Raw genomic sequence first — 23,355 nt, forward strand, 5'->3', positions numbered from 1 at the left:
TCTTTCCCTCTTTCACAAAGTGGGTGCTGTGGGGGTGGGGGTGGATCACAACCTAAGTACTAAGTTTTTGCTATACTTTTCTCTCCAGAGTTGTACAGTAAAGATAGACACAGGCCAGCCATTGGGAACTGAATCTCACATAGTTAACAACAATTCAAATCCTGGTCTCAGAGGTTTAAAGTGTAACAGGCATTTGCATGTGCGTGCTCAAAATCCTGACGGCATGGAAAACCGGGGGAAAATGGACTGCAGCAAAACCATGCCCCATTGGAGGTTGCTCCTCCGTCCAGCATGAGTGCATGCACCTCTAGCTGTGCAGTTTCTTATTTTTGTATTTTTCAAGATAAAAAAATCAGGCAGGTAGATAAATTTGCTGGAATAACTGGAAATAAATACCATGATTACAGAAACACCTAAATTAAGCACTCTAATTTAGGTAGATGAGCGGGCAGTGCTGTGAATATACCTTCTTAAAACATTAAGATAAATTCATTAAATTTGCTAGACATTCCTTTTAACAAGACACCTGATTACATTTACCACCTTCAAAATATTTACTTTTATTCAAATACACATGTAAAGTACCCAGTTTTATGAAGTGAAAATCTAAAGTGATGTCGTACTGGGAAACAAAGAGGGTTCCGCAAATGATACTTACTCAAAGAGTTCTCGGTCCAGCAGTGCTGGTAAATCATATTCTACAAGCAGTTCATAACTATGCCATAAAATCGCTGCTACACAGTGCAAGTGAGACGGAGACGGCATCAGAAGACCATACTCTATTGCTGAAGAGTTAGGGCATATGTAGTTCATCCTGCCACTTCTCTTCATCGCAGCCACTCTTGCAGAATCACTGACCCATTTCAATAAGGCCTGAATTCTTAAAAGAATAAAACGAATTCAAATAACCAATTATACTACAACCGACACTTAATATAAAAACACACTATCTTTGTGTGTAAAGAAGGTACTTAGGGGGATATATGATTTATTTGTGATCATGTTCATCTAAAATAGGAGTAGAAAAGAAATTTGTAAGTAACCAAGGCATAGCAGTCCCAGTTTTCCAATTACAAATTTTAACAGATCAAAAGGTTTGAGACACTACAACTCAGGAAATAAGCATTGATGATCTCTTAGCTCATTTTTAACAAAATACAGAAATTTCTATAATTAGGGGACATAGAGCTCAACAAACTGAATACAATCAATTTTGTACTATCTGAGAACATAAATTTTTTTAAATGATAATGCTTTAAAGTATAAAAAACAAAGTGATAAGCTTAAATGTCAAGTTCTTAAAATACTGTTTATATTAGCTTTGCTTCCTTTCTAATTTCTAGTTTAGACCATTAAGATAATTTGCCTCAGGGTTAACAGAGTAGGGTTAGGCATGTAATACTAATCTCTATTTTTAAGGAATGAAAAGATTTTTAAAATGTCTATTTCAAATGTTAAGAATTAAGGATATCTTTGAGAAAGAGAAGGAAAACTGGGCAATTAGGGTAAAGTAGTATTCTATCAGTCTGTGGCAGAAAACAATCTTATCCGTAATATTAAATCTACCAATAAAAGACAAATACTTACATTTTGATAAGTATTACGCAGACAAAATTAATTTTCTTATGAAAAAGAAAAATATTTAAAAATTAAATAAGCATAAGAGATTTTTAAATAATTTTGTTACGAAAAAATACTCAACATTATTATTTATTTTTTAGAGGTTGTTGATTTAGGGTGTGCATGCTTAGGAGCAGTAGGGAGATGCTGAAAGAATAAGTTAGCAATCAGCCCCCAGAGGGGATGACCAGGCCACAATTCCTTTCCCTCCTGGGATCTTGAGCACACACACACATGAGTCTGGTGTGAGTCTCGAGTCACCAGATTTGGGAATCAAACCGCGATCAGCAATGTGGAAGTCCAGTGATGTAACCACTGTGCCATCTGCTGGCTCCCAACTTTTTTTTTTTTTTCTGGAGAGATTTTTTTCACTGTAGGGCACGTGCGCTCGCCAGACAGACAGAGAGAGACATAGAGACAGAAAGTGAGAAATCACCCCCCAGGGGGGATGGCCACGCCGCAATCCCTTCTCCTCCATTCTCCTCTCGGGATCTTGGGCATGCACGCACACGCGCCCAGCGGGAGTTTTAAGCCACCGGGTCTGGGACACGAACCGCGGTCGACTACGTGGGAGTCCAGCGACACAGCCATTACGCGAACTGCTGGTTCCCCTGGCTCCCAACTTTTTAAAATGCACTTTAGCCCTAATTAGTAATAATTATGATTCAAATTTGGCAAAATTATTACTTTGTTAAAAAAACTTTCAATCTAGTATTTTAAATAATTATTTTATTTACTATTTTCTTTAAACTTCATAGAGTCATCAGAGAGTGAGGGGAACTGAGAAAGCAAGCCACTGGCTGAACCACAGTCAGCCACGTGGGAGTCCAATGCCCCCATCACCACGCCACATATTGGTCCACCAATCTATTTTTTTTTCACCAGTCTATTTTTAAAAGTAATATATGTATCATATAGTTTATAAAAAAGTAAAAAGCGTAGCGTAAAAGAAGTAGTCTTATTTAATATTCTCAAGATTCCATGCTCAAAATAGCATGCTGAAAATAAATTTACTTTTTTAAAATGTAATTTAAATATTTCTAATCAAGATGGAAGCAATTTATCAAATATAAGTATTACACTATTTAAATTAAATAATAAACTTTCCAAGAATATCTTTGCTGCATGGCATCCCATTTCATAACCCCAAGTCTGACACTCTCTGTTGTGAGCGATAATGCTCTGTGTCTCCAACCCTGGATACACAAAGCCGAACTTAATCAACTCTGTCTCTCTAACATCTAGTACCATGCCAGGCATACAGCAGCTATTATATACTTACTAACAAAAGGAGTAAGTGTCCACAAAAATACCAATAATTCCGTTAACTTATAAACCAAGAATTTAATAAAACTCTAAATGATTTTAAATAAACTGAATTGAAATATTAAAGAATACCATAACTTGGGAAATAAACACTAGCAAGAAAACTATTTAAATGTATAGTTATACACTCTAAAAAATGTACTTTAAATATGGATGATAGACATAAAAACATACACTGCCACTAGTTGCTAAAAATTTTAACAAAAATAGCTTCAAAAATACTGAGTGTTCTCATCAATTTGGAGGTAAAGGTCATCAGGTAGAACTACTTCAGAATATAATTCACCAATTGTTATCTACCTATAAAATTCAGAAAGCATTTAACTAAAAGTATCTAACTCAGATATTATTTACTTGGAATGACATTTCATTTTGTGGTAAAAAGCAAAAAGAAAAGTGGGTTAAGTGTCTAATAAAAACCTGCCCATAAAGATTATAAACAACTACTTATTTAGAACATTTTTTTTTTGGAGAGATTTTCGCTATAGGGTGCGTGTGCTCACCAGACAGACAGAGAGAGACAGAGAGACAGAAAGCGAGAAATCACCCCCCAGTGGGGATGGTCACACTGCAATCCCTTCTCCTCCATTCTCCTCTTGGGATCTTGGACACGCATGCACACGCAACCGGCGTGAGTTTTAAGCCACCGGGTCCGGGAGGCGAACCGCGGATGACTACGTGGGAGTCCAGCGACATAGCCATTACACTAACTGCTGGTTCCCTTTAGAACATTTTTGCCGTTATCCAAAATATCCAAGTACCTGCTATGGATACAATATTCCTATGTTCATATGGATTTAGTAAGCACTGCCTAACAGAGTAGGATTATAACACCATCATCTCACAAGGCAAACGTGGATGACTTGAAAATATACATTTTATTCCATTCTAGTACCTTAAAAGCAATATTGACTAATAATTCTCCCTGAATTCAAATTTGCTTAAAATACGTCCAAGGTACATCATGGAAAACATTCAATATATAACAGTACAGTGTTGACTTGTTTAAAAAGAATTACTTATTTAATTTCATTTATTCAGTCAGGTCTTTCTTAATTTGACCAGAGAGAGACACAGAGAGAGAGAGACTAGGGTATGGAGGGAGTAAGAAAGCCAGCCACCAGGTCAGGTACTCGAACCGTGGTTGGCCATGTGGCAGTGTCCAGAGCCTTAACTGCCACACCACCTGCTGGTCCCGAGATAGTACAGCATTAACTTTCACAAGACCATCTAAGGAAAGAATTATAAGTAACACTCATTACATTCTATTTCTGCACATATGTGTGCTTTTTAAAAATTAGTTTATTTAAGTTCATTCATTCCTTCATTCATTCAATCATTCTAAATTGACCAGAGTGGGACAGAGTGAGTGACCAATAGAGGGAGGGAAAGTGAAAAAGCAAGTCACCAGGTCCAGGACTTAAACCATGTTCACCCATGTAGGGAGCTCAGTGTCCTTAATCACTATGCCACCTGCTGGCCTCTTATGTATGCTTAAATGGAAAACAGGACCATCATATACCTGTCTTTTGTTCCAGGATCCTGAGTTGTTCCAAGTTGGTAAAGAATATCTATCGTAGAGTCAGAAGAAAGTCCATTCAGTCTTCCAAAAAGTAAAGGGCTATTCAGATCTTGCAAGAAAAAAAAAATTAAAAGAAAAAGTATGCTTAATAAGAAAACTGGAAACAGGATGATTTGCTTAATTTTATTTTGATGTTACTCATTAATAAGTCTTCTATAAATTCTAGTAACAACAAACTCCAAAAATACTGAAGCCGGAAAGGAAGATAATGTCAGAAACAAAGTTAATCACAAAGATCGCACAGCTCAACTGCTATTACTTGGCACGTACAGAAAAAATTAAAATATCAAATTTAATTGTCACCTGTAGGATCACTGCCTGATGCTGCGCAATTTCTCAGGAGAATGTCGATAAGCTTCAGGCCAATTCTAGTAGACTGTAGTCCTATCTTAACAAGCACAACTTCTATGTTGGGCGAATGCATTCCACAGTAAGGTGACATCAGTAAGGCAGCACAAGTCTGAAGCAGATTAGCAGTAGGGGCGGCAGCACTTGCCATCATTCCTTCCAGATCACTGATGTGAGTAAGGCAATGATGTAATAACCGTAACCATCCAATACTGAAACACACAATCAGAACGACTTGTATGGTCAATATAAATAACTCAGATTATTTCTGGAGTAAAACAGAATGTTAGAGAGTTATATGAACAATAAGTTCCCCCTATATCAAAAATATTAGTACTGGGACCAGATGGCATAATGGTTGTATTGTTGGACGCCCATGTATTTGACTGTGGTTTGAGTCCTGGACCTAGCAGCTTAAAACTCACGCTGGGTACATGTGCGTGCATGCCCAAGATACCAAGAGGAGAATGGACAAGAGGGATTGTTGCATGGCCATTCCCCAGGTGGTGATTTCTTGCCTTCTGTCTCTCCAGCAAAGACTCGTGCCCTGTAACAAAAATCTCTCTCTTTAAAATGTGTGTGTGTGTGTGTGTGTGTGTGCATTTATGTACTTAGAATTCATAGCATTTAGGAATTCTATGCTCACTTTTATTTTTTAATCAGTCAGGAGCTATTTTTAAATATATTTACATAAGACAAACTATTTACAATAGGCTTGTAAAACTGTAAACTATAGACACATTTTAAAAAAAAACCTAATTTTTGGTTTATTTAGGGGCCAGCAGGTGGTGTGATGGTTAAGGCACCAGACTCCCACATGGCAGACCATGGTTCGAGTCCCAGCCTGGCAGCTTGTTTTCTCACTCTCTCTCTCTCTTTCTCTGTCTCTCTCTCTGGTCAATTTAAACAAATAATAATAATGATAATAAATTAAATTAAGTAAAATAATTTTTTAAAAAAGTTTATTTAATTCATAATAGAGAGCACATGCACAAGAAAGGCAATGCCTGAGAGAGATGAAGAAAGAGAAAAGCACTCTCCACAGGGTCTCAACACACCAGTCTTCCTTCTCTGGCCTTCTACCTCATAAGAAACTTGGACATGTACACACATACTAGGCATTTTTTTCAAACCAGTCCAGAGATCTGGACTGGAGGTCAGCCATGTGGCTTGCAGCACTGCAGTAGCTATTAACTAGACCACCAGGTTGGGCCCTAACTCTTTAACACCAGGCAAAATTACCCAAAAAACCCAACTATAAAATTTCAGCCTGGCCCAGCTTCTGTGGTGCAGTTGGTAGCATGCCATATACCCACCAGTTCTAGTCCTTGGCCTGTCTGGCCTAAAAACATGCCAGGCATATGCATGCATGCCCAAGAAAGACTATAGAAAGAGAACTATAACATGACTGAGGCCTACAGAGGTGCTTTTCTCTCTCTGAACTGAAGGATATGTTCAATTCCATGTTTCTTTGGTTCAGAAATAATCCTTCTGATAACTGGCATTATCCAGTTACCGTATACAAGCACATCCCTGTTTCCATGGTCAGTCTGTATGGTTTAGATGTACTTGTCACTACAGGCACTCGAGAATCCCTATAATAAACCATGATCCAAAATACAGGAATCTTTGTTCACAAATACCACAGTGTGGATCATTTCAAAGATTAAACACACATAAATTTCAATTTTAACCAGTTTCACCGTTCTGCTTCCACAAAAACTGTCATATGTATTACACCTAATAAAATGAGATTAAGTAGATACTCATGGAACAAAACTTCCTAAGACCTAAGAAAGAAGGAAAGCAAAGTATGAAGGATTCAAAAAAGCACAGAAAATATTAACAATGAAAAATAAAACATACCTAGTTTTGGATACCTGATCTTCAGATGGAAGAAAGGGATTATTAACTGTGGCAGAAGAAGTGGTTCCAAAAGCAGTCAGGCCCAGTAATTTAATCTGTGAAAGGCCTAATGTGCTGGCATCGCGTGGACGATGTAGTCGCAGACAGACAGCAGAAGCTACTTCAGCTTTTACAAGCTGAATTTTTATGTAAGTGAGACCACTTGTGACAACAGGAGTGGACAACGGGAGCATGTTTACTCCGTCTGCACTTACTTCAACAGACACTGAGGATGGGCAGGCTGTGAGAAAAAAAATTGAATAATTACAGAAGTTAACAACAGCTTTCAGTCATAGCCATTATACTTATAAAAAGAAAATGCATCTACCAAATCGTATTTTGTCATTGACTTTCACTGTAACTTTGGAATTGTTTTCCAATGTAAACTATTTTTAATAAAAATTATACTTAAACATTTTAATGCTCACCTAAAAAAAAAGAGAGAGAAAGAAAGAAAACAAAGAAAGCAAAAGCATGACCGAAAATAAGCAAGCCACATGTACTTAATGCCCCTAAGAGCATTTCATGGGAAATGACTTGGTGGTGTTGAACACTGCATTAAAAACTGCTAAAAAAAATAATGCAATCTGATAATCATACCTAAGTGTATCACTGCTTGAAAAATTTCTTTTTCCATTTTCAATTATCTGTAACTTATTCTCATGCTTCCTTATAAAAGCTTACTTACTTGCAAGAGATGCAAGGTGAGGTTGGATATGTATCTCTTTAAGAAGCACTGCTGCAGGAAGATGAATGGTAAGGTCGCACCAAGCCTCTTCTGGCAAAAAGATATAGGACCAAGCAGCAGAGCGAGCTCTCCTATGTGGTGGGGTAGCCTGCAAAAGCACTTCGGCTGGTTGGGCAGTGGGACTGCTAGATGTGATTGTGCCTACAGAAAAATTTCAAATAAATTAAGAACTTAGAAAACCAATGCAAGAAAGCATTAACACTATTCAAGCAATAACAATTAAATTAGAAAAATTAGGTGAAAACATGAACATCTGATGATTCTGTTTAAACTCATAAATAAAAAAACAATTACAAAAGAACTGTTAAGCATTCCTTGTAATCATCAGAATGTTTTAATAAGTACTACATTTAAAATCAACTGTAACTAAATGGTGATATTATATCATCAATGTACTTCAAGAACTCATTTTGCCTCATACCAACTACTAAACTAAATACACACCAACAAGATTTAATAACACTAGTCTTACCCAGAGGTGCAAAGTTATGGATCCCTTCTGCATTGTCAGGCTCAGAAGCTAGTATTCTTGTTTTTAAAGTGCTGTCAACAGCTTTATTTGGACCGGAATCAAGAAATTTCATGATAGTTGACACCATACTTCTTGCTGTATTCACAATAGCTCTGGTACTAGTAACCATATTGTTGCAAATGAGCTGAACACCACCTGAATGTACAAAGAATATTAATAAAAATTACCTGAGAATAGATAGTTGGACATCAATAGTCAACTTTCATGGAAAAATACAAAAATGAGAATGTAACAGTTCTGTTTACACTGAAGTAAGTTTTTAAAATTTTATCTTACCCATATCGTGGAATGCTTTCAAGGCGTCACTAGTATCCAATACTCTCAAAATGAACCACAATAATGGTTCAGATAACTGGCAAGTAGCAAGAGAGCCCTAAAAAATATTATATGTATATTGTGATTTTACATCTCCCTGTTAATTAGGATAACTAAACGTTTTTAGTGCACATAACATTCTTTTATTGTTAATGCTTTTAAATTGATAATAACCATAAATATCAAATAACTATCAAATACATAAGAAAGCGCACTGCAATCAGTAAACAAAATTATCTCCCCACTGAAACAGAGCATTTTTAAGCATTAATATTCACCTACAATTTTCATTTTCTATCTTCACGTGCATTTATTTTGTTTTCCACTAGACACAAGCTGCATTTTATAAATGATCCTCTCCCATGGAGAAATATAAATACATTCAGTAAATATTTAAGAAAAGAAAATTATTGGGACCAGCACTTAGCATAATGGCTATGTCGCTGAACTCCCATGTAGTCAACCGCAGTTTGAGTGTCAGACCCAGTGGCTTAAACTACGTGTGTGTGTGTGTGAGCGTGCCCAAGATCCCAAGAGGAGAATGGAAGAGAAGGAACTGTGGCATGGCCATCCCCCCTGGGGGTGATTTCTTGCTTTCTGTCTCTTTGTCTCTCTGGCGAGCGCACGGGCCCTATAGTGAAAAACCTCTAAAAAAAAAAAAAAAAAAAAAAGAATGGACTCCCAAGACATACAAAGACTCCTTAAGAAATTATTTTACAATCTGCATTTGAAAAATATTAAATGGATTAGAAGTCAAAAATAATGAAACTGTTTTCACTAGAATTATTTTTAAAAGAAAATACAAAACAAATATATTCTAATATTTTTCTTTTAAATTACCTCAATTCCTATTAATAGAAAAGAAACTAAATATGCAACATAAATGTGAAAAAATATGTTGAATTTATCATGTAATGTCTATAGAGAACATCATGATATTCAACTATCTCAACTATGTAATTTTTGGAGGTAAAGAAAGAATTCATTCTTAGGACTATGAAGAAACCTAAAATTTATGAACACGTTGACATGCTTCATTCTTTTATCACTGTGAGCATCTTTGAAAAGACTTCAAATAAAATATGCTCTACAACTTCTATTAATAATCAATAGTTTTAGGACCTTCAGATGGCATAATGGTTACATCGCTGGACTCCCATGTAGTCGACTACGGTTTGAGTCCCAGACCCAGCGGCTTAAAACTCAATGCCAGTCCCAAGAAAAGGGACTATAGTATGGCCATCCTCCCTGGGGGGTGATTTCTCACTTTGTCTCTTTCTCTCTGGCAACCACATGTGTCCTATAGCAAAATTCTCGCTCTTACAAGGGAAAAAAAAAAGAAAAACAATAATGTCACCTACTGATGTTCTTCATTTTCCAGTATTTAATATAAATAATTGTATAGTCTCTGTCCTATATATAATCTTCCACTTTCGTTGCCGGGAAAGTATTTAAATTACTGTAACTGTTGCTGGATTGAACTTACTTGTCTGCCCATATACCCACAGGCCATGTAGGTTAAAATGGGCTGCAGCATCATGTGGACCGTAGAAGCTTTTTTACTAAGGGTTGTCAGTATGGTAAATAGTCCATCCCCAACTGATATGGCATCTAACCCACCATGGAAATTTTCGTGTTTGGTGAGATGTAATCCACTTGCACCTAGTTTAAATAAAACATTACACATTTTAAAAGTGTATATATCCTTATGAACTAGGGATAACTAAAACAAAGGCTGAACAGTTTTTGGTTTTTTTTTTTCAAAACCACTGATGACTGGTTACAGAACAGCTAAACACATATATACACACATACATACACACACTCCCTCACACACATACCTATCAATTAAAATATCTATCTGTAATATCCAACAGAGTATCTTTGGAGTTATCTTCTTAAATGAGGTACCCCTACTGCTCGTAACAATAAAAAGAAGTTGCTCTGTTATATGACTAAAGAAATACTACTCCACATACTCTATATATCAAGATTAAAGACAAGAGAAACAGGTATATTGCTATGTAGCCACACTTCAAACATCTAAGGGGGAAAAAAGACAGATGGTTTTTCCCATAAACTGACAAAGAAATATAATGGACAAAAATATAACAAGAATATTTTTGTTACAATTTACAAAGTTCCATTATTTAAAAATATTAACGCCGTTTTTTTACCGGTTTTCAAACAGAAAAGTTTAGCATTAATATTTGTCAAAGAAACTATTATACCTTAAATAAAACTTTATATTTTTAAAGACAATGTGAATAAATAGATCTTACTGGTCCCCAGTATACAATCTGATGGCAAATTCTTCATCTTGAAAACTTTAGAGATGTGTGGCTATTAACTGTACTTAAATTATCAGACTGACTTTTGTTCTTAATTTAATTGATTATTTTATCAGTATTTTCCATGTTTTAAAAAAAAGATACATTTACTTTTCCACTATTTCACTTCCATTTATAAACTGAAGTCATTCTATAAAGTCTTTACAAAAATCAGTCATGCTAAGATGCTTACAATCAAGGAGTTTTAGACTACAGAGTGAAAAGAATCCATCCATTGCTAAAGAAAATTGGTGTAGTACCAAAAACACGGGTAAGATTAACATTCCAAATACGTACCAATTATCATGGCCATGGCACTGCTATTACACAGGCCCAGGGCAGACAAAATCTGGCTCATAATCTGCTGGTTGGCTAAGACTAAGTCCGCAACATACGCAGGTGGTCCTTGAATGCTGGCACTGCTTCCATTGCCATCTTTGCTCCCTGAGACCTTCTCTTCGTCTGAAACACTATCTGTTGTATTGGTGCTCACAGACACTCTTGCACTATATTCTCTATTGCCTGAAAGAGGCAGCTGCACTAAAATGTTAACAAGTTTTAACAAATCAAACATGAGTTGATCTCTTGTCATTTCACCACAAACTGCTTTTGCATCGCCTGGGCGAATGAGGTTGGCGAAGAGTCCCCCAAAGCATGCTCGAGCACCCACTGAGCTATCTGATCCACTTCTGGACATTACTTTGTCGGAGCAAGTGATATAGTGGTGTACTAAAAAGGTGACAGATTCTATCACGGCAGAAATGGTGCTAACTGAAACAACTTCAAAGTTCTGCTCCAGAGTGAATTCTAAGAGCTTCACTTGGGCATCAAGAGGTCCTTGGCCTGTCTGAAAGGCACCCCTGTGGAAAAAAATGATTAAAAATTAAATCATTTTAAGCAGTTTGACAGCAGTAACCCAGTAACCTCCACCATACAAGAAAGCTAAACACCAAACCATTTTCTTCCATTGTCTAAAAGATATCTAAAGCAAAATAAGTTGTAATTTGTATTTACGACATCTGTAAAGGTAAACATGTAACAACGATGTCACAAAAGGTAGGAAAAAGAAGCTGGAAGGCTACTGTTACTGAATTACGATACTATACATGAATATAATAAAATTATTTAAAAGTAGAATGTGATGAAATTAAAGTATTATAGAGCTAAAGCAAACATTATTTTAATATTTTAAGTTATAAATAAGCCAATAGTTGAGAATGAAATTATTTTAAAAATTAATTCAAAAGTCAATAGAATAAGATTTTTAAAAGAGATCAAAAACAGAAGGGACAAATAAAAACTGGCAAAATGATCCATTTTAACTAAGAATGTCAATAATTAAATATAAGTAGTCTAAACAGGCCAATTAAGAGATAGATACTATCAAGAGGATGTAAAGATGGCCCTTGACCCCTGACAGTTTGACTTTATGATGGTGCAAAAGTGAAGCCTACAGTGAAAACTGAACTTCAGATGTGTATCTTTCTGTGGGCTAGATATGTGGTACAGAAGTCTCTCCATGCTGCTGGGCAGGGGCATGAGCCACGGCTCGGAGCCACAGCAAATAGCCCATACACTGTGGGACACACAGTGATGCCAGCATTTTCTGGCTGCTGTGCTTTTGCATCCCATCAGGTGTACAAATGCCCGTGTGTCCTTTTAATATTTAATTATGAAATATGTTTCATGGTAATTTTGCCCAAATATAAGCTGATAAGCAGGTTTAAGATAGGCCAGGCTAAGCTATGATGGTTAGGTTTGTATTCAATTATTTTTCACTTATGCTATTTTAAACTTAAGATGGGGGGGGGGGGCTTGCAGGTGGCATGGTGGTTAAGGTGCTAAACTCCCACTTGGCTAACCACAGTTCAAGGCCCAGACCTGGCAGCTCGCTTTCTCTCCCTCCCTCTGTGTCTCTCTGGTCAAATCGAAAAACAAATAAAGTATTTCCTTTTTTAAAAAAATGATGGGGTATCAGACTATAACAACATCAGAAGTCAAAAAGAAGCTGTATTAGAAAAGAAGGGTCTCCAATCAATTATCTAAACTAGAAAGATCAAATTAAACTCAAAGGAGGAAAGAAACAACAAGCAACAAAGCAGAAACAATGCAATTAGAAATAAAAATAAGGTGCATCAATACACTATAATCTGGTTCTATTAAAATGCCAAAGACAATTGATAAGATTTCTAGCCAAAATGAACAAAAACACAAAATAAATAATTACCAATATTCAAAATGAAAGATGCAATCTCACTATAAGTCGTGTAAACATTAAGACAATAATAAGAAAACTCTGCAAGTAATAAATTCATCAACATAGATGAAATGAACAACTTTCTTCAAGACACCAACTACAGAAGCCCATTCCAAAAGACTAGCCTGAGCAATCCTTTATCTATAAAATAACTAAAATTTAGTTGTAAAAAAAAAAATTCCAGGTCCAACCAGAGTGGTACAAAGGCTTAGGACAGAAGAGAAGAAACAACATGGGAAGCCAGGGTTCAGCTCACAGACCAAAATGACCCTGCTGGGTGCAGCTTTACACATCCATACACGTACCTAAATAAGAGGCTGGCCTGGAGGAATGCAACACAGCAAGACCCTGTCAAAATGAACACCTCTCTACTCCATCCTTTCCCCCCGCCTCTCTTTAACTTTCTGTACTTCTCTCTCTCATATTAAAAAAAATAACAATTTCTCTTATTTATATATTTATTTTAGAGAATTTTGCTATAGGGTACATGCATTTGTCAGAGAAACAAAAAGACAGAAAGCAAGAACCACCCCGGGTAGAGGCCATGGCACAGCCCCTTCTTCTCTAGTCTTCCAGGAGACTGGATTTTGAGCATGCACACACATGTGCCCAGCCTGAGTTTCAAGCTGCTGGGTCCAGGACTTGAACCATCATCAGCCCCTTGGGAGTCCAGAGCCTTAACCACCACACCACCTGCTGGACACCTGAAACGTTCATTATATGAGTCATACATTATCTCGATTCTAAAACCAAAGATATTAAAAAAGAAATGCAAAATATATCTCATACACACACATTCAAACATCTTAAACCAAATATTAATTAATTAAAGTAAGATATAAAAAAGATTACTACACAATGGCCAAATGAGTCTAACTTGGGAATGCACATTTATAACACATTTACCAAAAAAAATGTAATTCACCATATGAACAGATTAAATAAGAAACAACATGTGCAACTCCAATAGATACAGAAAAAGCATATAACAAAATCTAAGAGACATTCATGACCTTATTTTAAATTTTAGCAAATTCAGAACACGTAAGAAACTCAACTTGCAATGCTTAAACTCCTTTCAAGCATTTACAGAAGAATCTACAGATAAGAATATACCTAACTGTGAAAAACTGAATGTTTTACACTTACAAATGAAAAAAGGGCAATTTTCAACATTTCTATTCGGCATCATATCTGAGGTCCTAACCAGTACGATTTGGTAGAAAAAGGGGAAAAAAGGCAAAACAGACATACACATTGGAAAGGGGGAAAAAAAAACACAAAAAAACAACCAGCCTTTGTTTTCTGACAGCCTGGTAGTATAAAAAGAAAAGCCAAAAGAAAATACAAATGTACTCAAATTGACCTATAGATTGATGCAATATGAATCAAAATCTAGCATGATTGGGAGGGAGGAGGAAATTAATAAGCTGATTCTAAAATTTGTATGGCAAAAAATCAAAGGTAACCAAAGCATTCATAAGAAAAGAACAAAGTCCAGGCCACCTGGTGGCCTAATGGCTAAGGTGGCCAGGTCTTACATGGCCTGCCAAGCAGTCTGAGACCTCGTCTCAGCATATTTAGAAACATACCAGACACATCTGTGTGCCATGACCAAAATTCCAAAAGAAGGGAGAAAGGAGAAAAAGGGATTGCAGCATGAACATTCCCCTAGGAAGTGCATTCTCCTTTCCCCCTCTGTCCTTCTCTGGGGAGCACAAGTGTCCTCCAGTAAAAAGAAGAAAAACAAACACTTAAGCCCGAAGCAAAAATTAACATAAACCTAAACATACAACATTAAATTATAAAATGTATAGAAGACAGAGCAGATATCATTTGTGTGAGCCTGGAAAAGGCAAAGACTTTGTTATGGCAAAAAGTAACACATAAAAGGTTGATAATATACACTTCATCTGGGACCAGCAGATGGCATAATGGCTACGTAGGTGGACTCCCATGCAATAGACCGGAGTTTGAGTCCCGGACCCGGTGGCTGAAACTCATGCTGAGAGCATGTTGCATGCATGTCTAGGATCCTAAGTGGATAATGGAGAAGAAGGGACTGCGGCATGGCCATTCCCCCTGGGGGGTGATTTCTTGCTTTCTATCACTCTGTCCCTCTGTGTATTTCTGATGAGAGCACAAGCCCTACAGCAAAAACCTCTCCAAAAAAAAAAAAAAAAAAAACCTGTATATTAATAGACTTCATCTAAAGTTTTAAAATTCATGCCTCTTGAAAGATACTGTTAATGAAAATCAAAAGAGAATCCACACAATAGAAACTATCTGCAAAAAAACTAATCTACTAAAACTGAATGCCTTCTTCAAAATAAAACTGAGTAAGTTTCTATTTTGTGTATATTATAGTATCATGAATATAAAGAATTGCTGGCTAATTTAACAGAATACCAGAGAGTTTGTTAAAAACATACAAACAAGCTAAAATCATTCTTGGGTTAAGTAATAACACTGCGCCAAGTAAATTGATGAAGCATTTGTTGGGTAAAGAACAGAGGACAATAAGCTGGGACAAAAATTTTCCCGGGACCAGCAGATGGCATAATGGCTATGTCACTGGACTCCCATGTAGTCGACCGCGGTTTGAGTCCCGGACCAGTGGCTTAAACTCACGCCGGGAGCGTGTATGTGTGGTGCCCAAGATTCCAAGAAGAGAAAGGGGGAGAAGGGATTGCGGCATGGCCATCACCCTTGGAGGGTGATGATTTCTCACTTTCAGTCTCTCTATATCTCTCTGTCTTTCCGGCGAGCACACATGCCCTATAGTAAAAACCTCTCAAAAAAAAAAAAAAAAAAAAAATCCCAAATAGTTTTTGAGGCACGCATATAAACCTCAAATGAGCTCCACTTACAAAAAATAAGAACGGTGGGGGCCACCATGTGGAGTGGCAGTTAAGGTGCTGAACTCCCACATGGCTGACTTTGGCTTGAGTCCTGAACCTGGTGGCTTCCTTTCTCACTTTTTCTCTCTCTTTCTCTCTCCATCTCTGTGTGTCTCTCTCTGATAAACACATGTGCTCTATAAGGAATTAAAAATAATCATAAAATAAATGAATAATAAATAAGTGGTAAAATATAAGATTGGATGTAACTAAACTTAAACGGAATTAGTATTTCTTTAAAAAAAAGACAGTTAATGTTTTGAAGTTTTTCATATGAAGGACTATGATAAAGCTCCCATTTTTTTAAAAAATTATGTTTACAGAGCTCATAGAGTTCAAATAAAAAAAGCATAGTTAAAAGCAACAGGAAATAGGGACCAGCAGATGGTGTAATAGTTACGTGGCTGGACTCTCACAAGTTGACCATGGTTAAAATCCTAATCAGCGCAAGCACCCTATGGCAAAAACCTTTAAAAAAAAAAAGGAAAAGAAACTAAATGATGAAGATAGCACCATAGACTTATTCCTGATATCAACAGGAATTTAAATAGCACTCTTAACATGCCATATATTTTGTTCATTATGTCATTTTTAATCATTTAAAATAACACTGTTCATATGCCATTAGGTTTTTATCAAAAAGCAACATTGGGTTTTGGGAACCCGCAGTTAGCGTAATGGCTATGTCGCTGGACTCCCACGTAGTCAACCGCGGTTCGCGTTCCGGACATGGTAGCTTAAAACTCACACCGGGCACGTGTGCGTGCGTGCCCAAGATCCCGAAAGAAGAATGGAGGAGAAGGGATTGTGGCGTGACCATCCCCCCTGGGGGTGATTTCTCACTTTCTGTCTCTCTGTCTCTCTCTGTCTGGCGAGCGCACACACCCTATAGCGAAAACCTCTCCAAAAAGAAAGAAAGAAAGAAAGAAAGAAAGAAAGAAAGAAAGCAAGCAAGCAAGCAAGATTGGGTTTTATAAAATATATGGGCAGCACCACAATGAAATGAAATGGAAACATCCAAGAAACAAACCAACAAACATCTTCCCACTAGGGAAGCAGGTGGTGTGGTGATTGAGACACTAGATTCTCAGATGGCCCATCATGGTTCGAGTTCCAAACCCAGCAGCCTGAAAACTACAAGTACATGTAAATGCCATGAGGAGAAGGGATTATGGCATGGCCATCCTCCCGGGGCAGAGGGGTGATTTCTCACTCTGCCTCTCTCTGTCTCTCTCTGATGAGTGTACCCACCCAATGGCAAAAACCTGAAACAAAAACAAAAACAAAAACTTTCTCTTATTCCCCGAGGTCCTCCTGCTTATTTTATCTGTTCCCAGATAAATCCCCAACAAAGAGGAATCATACTTGGAAGATTATATTTTACTCTATATCAGGAAGACACGAGTACACTGAAATTTACCTTTCTGTTGAAAGAATATGGATTAGCTTGAGCAAAAATTCACTGAATATCTGAGGACATGTTGAAGAAAGATGGACTTGTAATCGGGTAAGAAATTCTTGCATAGCTTGTGTAGCTGTTGGACCAACCTGAAGAGACATGTTCATTGAACACTGCTTACTTACACCAGTTACAGAAGCATTCATTTAAAAATTATCAAAGGTGAAGTCAAAGTTGTGCTTTACAAATACTGCTTGTGGAATATTTTGGGTATATCAGTACACAGAAGTCACGTTACCTGAGGACTGTGTTGATTTGTTCCATGTGGACTGGTGCCAGAAAGAAATTTCACTAACACATGAATAAGGTTTGGATCTGAAACCAGCAAATGAGCGGTACTCTCCTGAGCTCCAATGGCACTGGTGGAACCAGCTGGAAAACATTTTTTAAAAAAACTCGTTGACAAACGGACAACGAAACAATGGAAATGAGTTAAGTAAAGACATCTTTTTGTTCCAAGGAAAACTCACATAGTATCACTAATGATAGTTTATTAAAAGGCCTCTATTTCTATTACATTGACTGAGCTGAACTTCAATCTCTACTGTATCTACCTACATCTCCTCCGGCCTGTCTTTTGATTGTGAACCCACGTTTGAGTTCAATGTGTATCCTATTCAGTACACTGTGAAACAGAAGTAACTAAGTTCTTACTGCCCTATTTGGTGAGTCTCTTCCTGGTAACTACAGTCCACTTCCAGAAACAGGCATTGATTTACTTTTCAGATTAATTTTAAACTTGTTTTCTAAGATAAACTAAGGCAAAAGGTATTCTTTTTTGTGTTAGTCAAATATAGATTACAGGGGCCAGGCGATGGCGTAATGGTTATATCACTGGATTTCCACATAGTCGACTGCAGTTGGGAGACCTGGACCCTCTGACTTAAAACTCACACTGGGCGTGTGTGCATGCATGCCCAAGATCCTAAGAGGAGAATGGAGAAGGGACTATGGCCCGGCCATGCCCCCTGAGGGTGATTTCTCATTTTTAGTCTGTCTCTTCAGGGAGCTCATGCACCCTATACCAAAAACCTCTCTGGAAAAAAAATTTAAATAAATGAAGATTATATACTGTTACCTAAAATGTATAGGCAACACACCAGTTTTTTAAGCTTTCTGTTAAATCTATCTTCAGTATAAAGTGCTCCAATCTATTCTATTTTTGGAGAATAATTTCAAATGGCAAAATAGACTAGCACTTTGATACTATAGTATAATTTAAATTAGCATATTTATCAATGTGACAGAGGTTTATACTTAATAAAGTTATCCCCAAAGATATAATCCACCCATACATTGTCATAAACTACAAACAGAATAAAGATTTCAATTTACAAATGGTTAATATTTGCTGTCTAAAATGAACTTCAGGGATTGGCAGGTGGTATGGTGGTTAAAGTGCTGGGATCCCACATTGCTGACCAAGGTTCAAGTCCCACACATGGTGGCTTGCTTTCTCACTTTCTCTCTCTCTCTCTCTCATCAAATTAAATAAAATAATAAATAATTTGAAAAAAAAATTTTTAAATGAACTTTGATCCCTACCTCACAGGATACTCAAAAATGCCAGACAGAAATTGGTCTAAATGTGCAAAGTAAAACCTATAAATTCTATGTAAGATAACAGAGGAGAATATCTTCGTACCTTTGTGAAATAATTAAAGTACCTTTCTACAAACGTTCATACTATTTTACTATGTTATCTTTGTGGGAGGTGGAGAATCTTTAGGACATTAAAATCTGAGAAAAGCAATTATATTCAACAAGTATATCTTTTAGATGTGAGAAACAAAATCCTACGAATTCAATCACAGATGTTTATAATTAAATATTATAATGAATAAATTATTTTAAATGCAAAGTTACCTTAAAGAAACATACACTAAACATTTGACTTAGTACACTAAAAGTAATAAATTATTATTATTAATATTCCTTCTAATAACTAAAAAGTTAGAAGGGACCAACAATTGGCATAATGACTATGTCGCTGGACTCCCATGTAGTGCACTGCGGTTCAAGTCCCAGACCCAGTGGCTTAAATTCACGCTGGGCGCATGTGCATGCGAGCCCAAGATCCCGAGAGAACGGAGGAGAGGAATTGCAGCATGGCCATACCCCTTGGGGGGTGATTTCTCACTTTCTGTCTCTCTCTGTCTTTCTGGCAAGTACATGTGTCCTATGACAAAAACCTCTCCAAAAATAAATTAATTAATTTAATTAAATAAAAAAGTTTTAGGAAGGGAAAAATATGATTTGAACTTTTAATGGGAGATATATGAGAATAAATTATCAAACTAAAATACAGAGATAAGATTATATGATGTGTGTGTGTGTGTGTGTGTGTGTATATATACACACACACACACACACACACACACACATATACACAAATTCAGAAAAGACACATTTAAATAAAGAATTCAACCATTTGCACAACTATATCACTTCTTGAAAAATCTTTTTAGGTTATTTGCCATAGGACACGTGAGCTTGCCAGAGAGAGACAGAGACAGCAGAAATGAGAACTCCTCCCCCGGAGGGATGGACACACCAAAATCCTTTCTCTTCCATTCGGTCACATTTTTGACATACATGTACACATGCCCTGCATGATATTCAAGGTGCCAGGCCAAGGACTCGAACCATGCTTGGCCATGTGGGAATCCAGTGCTTTAACTACCACTACACCTGTTGGATCCTGGAAAATCTATTTTAATGTTCCAATAGCAAAAATATTAAAGTATTATTGTCAGGGATTTGAATGAATAAATGTTTGAACTTACAATTCAGCTGCATATTTGTCATGAGTGTCAGGCTGTGAAGCACAAGGCACCATGTCCGGAGCAAAGTATTGGGATACCAAGCTAGCACTGTGAGAAAACTGGTTATCGAGGCTATACAGAAAAGAGAAATAGAGAAGACTATTACACAGAAAACCTAAATGGTTAACTAAGAATTAAAAAACAAAGAATGAATCCAAAAATTAAGATATTATTTAAATCAGCTCATTAACTAGTGTCCTATTAAAACATACAAAGTAAAAGAATTCCTCATTAAAACAAGTAAACCATTAAGAGTCAATATCATTTTTATGGCGAGGTTTTAAGTTCAACCCAAGACATACAGAATAACAGGTGATCTCTAAAAATTTGTTATACTTTCCAAACTACAGGCATTTTTACTGCACACAATTTTTGTTAATAAATATCTTCGCATTCGAATAAACCAAATGCTAAAAATAATACAGCACAGTAGAAAAAGTAGAATGGACTAAACCAATTGAATCCCACGCTACTTTCACAATGAAAAGTAACTACAAACTCAACAATATCAGGTAATCTTCAAGGACCAGATAGGAAACATTCATGGCAGTTGAAGAAGCCACAGATGTTATTCAAAATGTACAAACATAGTTCAGTGTACACAGTACACAGCATGGTGTACACAGTATTGGGTCATCAGGGAAGTCATAATGCATTTTGCATTAAAAAACACTGAAAAATATTCTTGACTTTTCAGATGATCCAAAACATAGCATACAACATAGTATCCAGGTTCTGCTTTAAAAACACCCTTTAAAATGGCTGGTTCCACTTATAGGACAGAAAATAAACATTAATCGGAAAGATAGCAAAAACATGCATACTGGAAACCAAAAACACAGAAAATGGACCATCTTACAGGACACAAATAACACAATTTCAGTACCATGCATAACAATGCACAACAAATACAGCCATAAGAAATATTCTTAAATCCAAAAACTTGCGTTTTTCCTATCCCTCATACAAATTCTATCACATGATGACATAATAGCATATGAAAGGAAGTTTCTCTTTATGGAAGTACTTCACACAATAAATGAAACAGAAAGGAGAATTACGTTTTCATCATTCTAAAAAATCTAATGAACTGTTAATAGGTCTAGGCACTGAGTATCGGTGTCTGCTAACATCCTGAAAAGAGATAGCCCATGAAAGTATATTTAAAAAAACAAGCAAATCTTGGGCCAACAAGTAGTGTGCTGATTAAAGGCACTGGATTCCCACATGGCCAACTGTGGCTTGAGTCCTGGACCTGGTGGCTTCTTTCTCACTTTTCCTTTCTCGCTCTTTCTCTCTCTGGTCAAATTAAAAAATAATAGCAATGAATAGAATTAAATAAATAAATTAAGTATTAAAAACAAACCAATGTGAGACCAACAGACAACATAACATTTACATTGCTGGACTACCACAGAGTCGACCACAGTTCGAATCCCAGACCTGGCAGCTGGAAACTCATATTGGGCACATGTGTGTACAGGCCCAAGATCCCCTGAAAAAAAATGGATAACAAGGGATTGTGGGAAGGCCATCTGTCATGGGGGTGATTTCTTGCTTTCTGTCTCTCTGTCTCTGTCTCTCTAGGGAGGGCACGTGGTGCCCTGTAGCAAAAATCTCTCTTTAAAAAAAAAAATCTGATCAGATTAAGATGTAGGTATAATTAACAAGTAAGACAGATGACATGATAGAGCTGGAAACACCCCCTATGGGGAACCTGTGAAAACAACCAAACTTCTTTGACAAATGACTTTCTTTGAAGGGAGATTTTTTTTAAAAGACAGGGCCTGCCTCCTTGGCCTGGTGGTTGAGGCCGTGGATTCCACATGAAGTCTCAGACATGGCAGCTTGAGAAACACAGTGGCATATTCACATACGTCCAAAATCCCGAAATGATGGAGAAGGGACTGCAGAGTGACCATTCTTAATTGAAGGGAGGAGTGCTTTCTCCTCTTCCTCTGTGTCTTTATGGTGGGTTGCAAGCACCCTCCAGTTTGCATGAACACGCGCTGATGTATGTGAGTGCACACACATGGACACATGACTTGGAAGGAACTTATAAAGATTAAGAGAGACTTAAGCATAACTAATTCAAGTGTGTAAACCTTATATAGATTATATTTCAAATAAACAAAATGTTTTTGTATTTGGCACAACTAGAAATAAGAATACTGACAAGACATCTGATGACAAGAAGGTATAATTATTTTTCACTCTTCTATTTTTCTTTATGTTTAATAGTTTTCACAACAAAATTGAAAATACAAATGAAAGTAAATTCATACTACTAGTAAATTATTAATAATAGAGTGGAAGAGATGAAAACCTATCAATTAAAAAGCTGGTCTGTCTGGTGTTGAAACTGTGAAGATGTAAGTGGAACCCTGAGCCAGGGGCTATCACTAAAGACTGAAAACAGACCATGCATGAGAGCCAAGCGAGACACCACTCTAGGGAGAAGGCATCAGGAACACATGTTCATTTTCACTTTTCTTAAAACACATGTAAAACAGATTCCTATAACCACAACAGAAAAGTCCCCCCCCCACTGAAGGATATTATTTCATTCTTACCATTCCCTGTACTCCTGCAGTTGCCCCAAATAATTAATGAATTAATTAAATATAAAGTGCTACAGAAAATTAACATATACTAATTGATCAATGTCTACAGGAGCTAAGTCATATTTTAGGAGAAATACCTGATAGAAAAGATTAAAAAAAGATTCTTTCTAAATAAAACTTGGAAGTGGGGCCAGGAGGTGGCATGGTGGTTAAAAGTGCTGAACTCCCACATGGCTGACTGTGGTTCGAGTCCCAGACCTGGCAGCTTGCTTTCTCACTTTCTCTCTCTCTCACTCTGTCCCTCTCAGGTCAAATGTAAAGAAAGAAAGAAAAGAAAGAAAGGAAAGAAAGAAAGGAAAGAAAGAAAGGAAAGAAAGAAAAGAAAGGAAGAAAAGAAAAGAAAAGAAAAGAAAAGAAAAGAAAAGAAAAGAAAAGAAAAGAAAAGAAAAGAAAAGAAAAGAAAGGAAGAAAGAAAGAAAGAAAGAAAGAAAGAAAGAAAGAAAGAAAGAAAGAAAGAAAGTTAGTTCAAATTTAAATTAGAAAAATTTAAAAATAAAACTTGGAAGACATACAATGGTGATTACTGGAGCACTGTAAATTTAAGCTGCACACAGGCATACCACAGACATAGGAGTCCTCTGTTC

The 23,355-nt window shown here is 36.7% G+C and overlaps 1 protein-coding gene across 1 annotated transcript in view; it reads right to left on the reverse strand.

Annotated features, from left to right (window-relative positions):
* Nucleotides 1–23,355, reverse strand: part of BIRC6 (baculoviral IAP repeat containing 6) — a 266,821-nt gene that overhangs the window by 101,135 nt on the left and 142,331 nt on the right. Inside the window, exons 44-55 of the mRNA XM_006168813.3 lie at nucleotides 20,109–20,219; nucleotides 17,561–17,694; nucleotides 17,284–17,411; nucleotides 11,004–11,566; nucleotides 9,863–10,038; nucleotides 8,338–8,434; nucleotides 8,002–8,196; nucleotides 7,470–7,670; nucleotides 6,743–7,022; nucleotides 4,832–5,088; nucleotides 4,469–4,577; nucleotides 659–880 (exon numbers count right to left, since the gene is read on the reverse strand). Coding sequence (XP_006168875.1) covers nucleotides 659–880; nucleotides 4,469–4,577; nucleotides 4,832–5,088; nucleotides 6,743–7,022; nucleotides 7,470–7,670; nucleotides 8,002–8,196; nucleotides 8,338–8,434; nucleotides 9,863–10,038; nucleotides 11,004–11,566; nucleotides 17,284–17,411; nucleotides 17,561–17,694; nucleotides 20,109–20,219 — 2,473 coding nt within the window. The remainder of the gene's footprint in view (nucleotides 1–658; nucleotides 881–4,468; nucleotides 4,578–4,831; nucleotides 5,089–6,742; nucleotides 7,023–7,469; nucleotides 7,671–8,001; nucleotides 8,197–8,337; nucleotides 8,435–9,862; nucleotides 10,039–11,003; nucleotides 11,567–17,283; nucleotides 17,412–17,560; nucleotides 17,695–20,108; nucleotides 20,220–23,355) is intronic.

This window comes from Tupaia chinensis, unplaced genomic scaffold (genome assembly GCF_000334495.1).
Source record: "Tupaia chinensis unplaced genomic scaffold, TupChi_1.0 Scaffold146177_1, whole genome shotgun sequence".
NCBI lineage: Eukaryota > Metazoa > Chordata > Mammalia > Scandentia > Tupaiidae > Tupaia > Tupaia belangeri.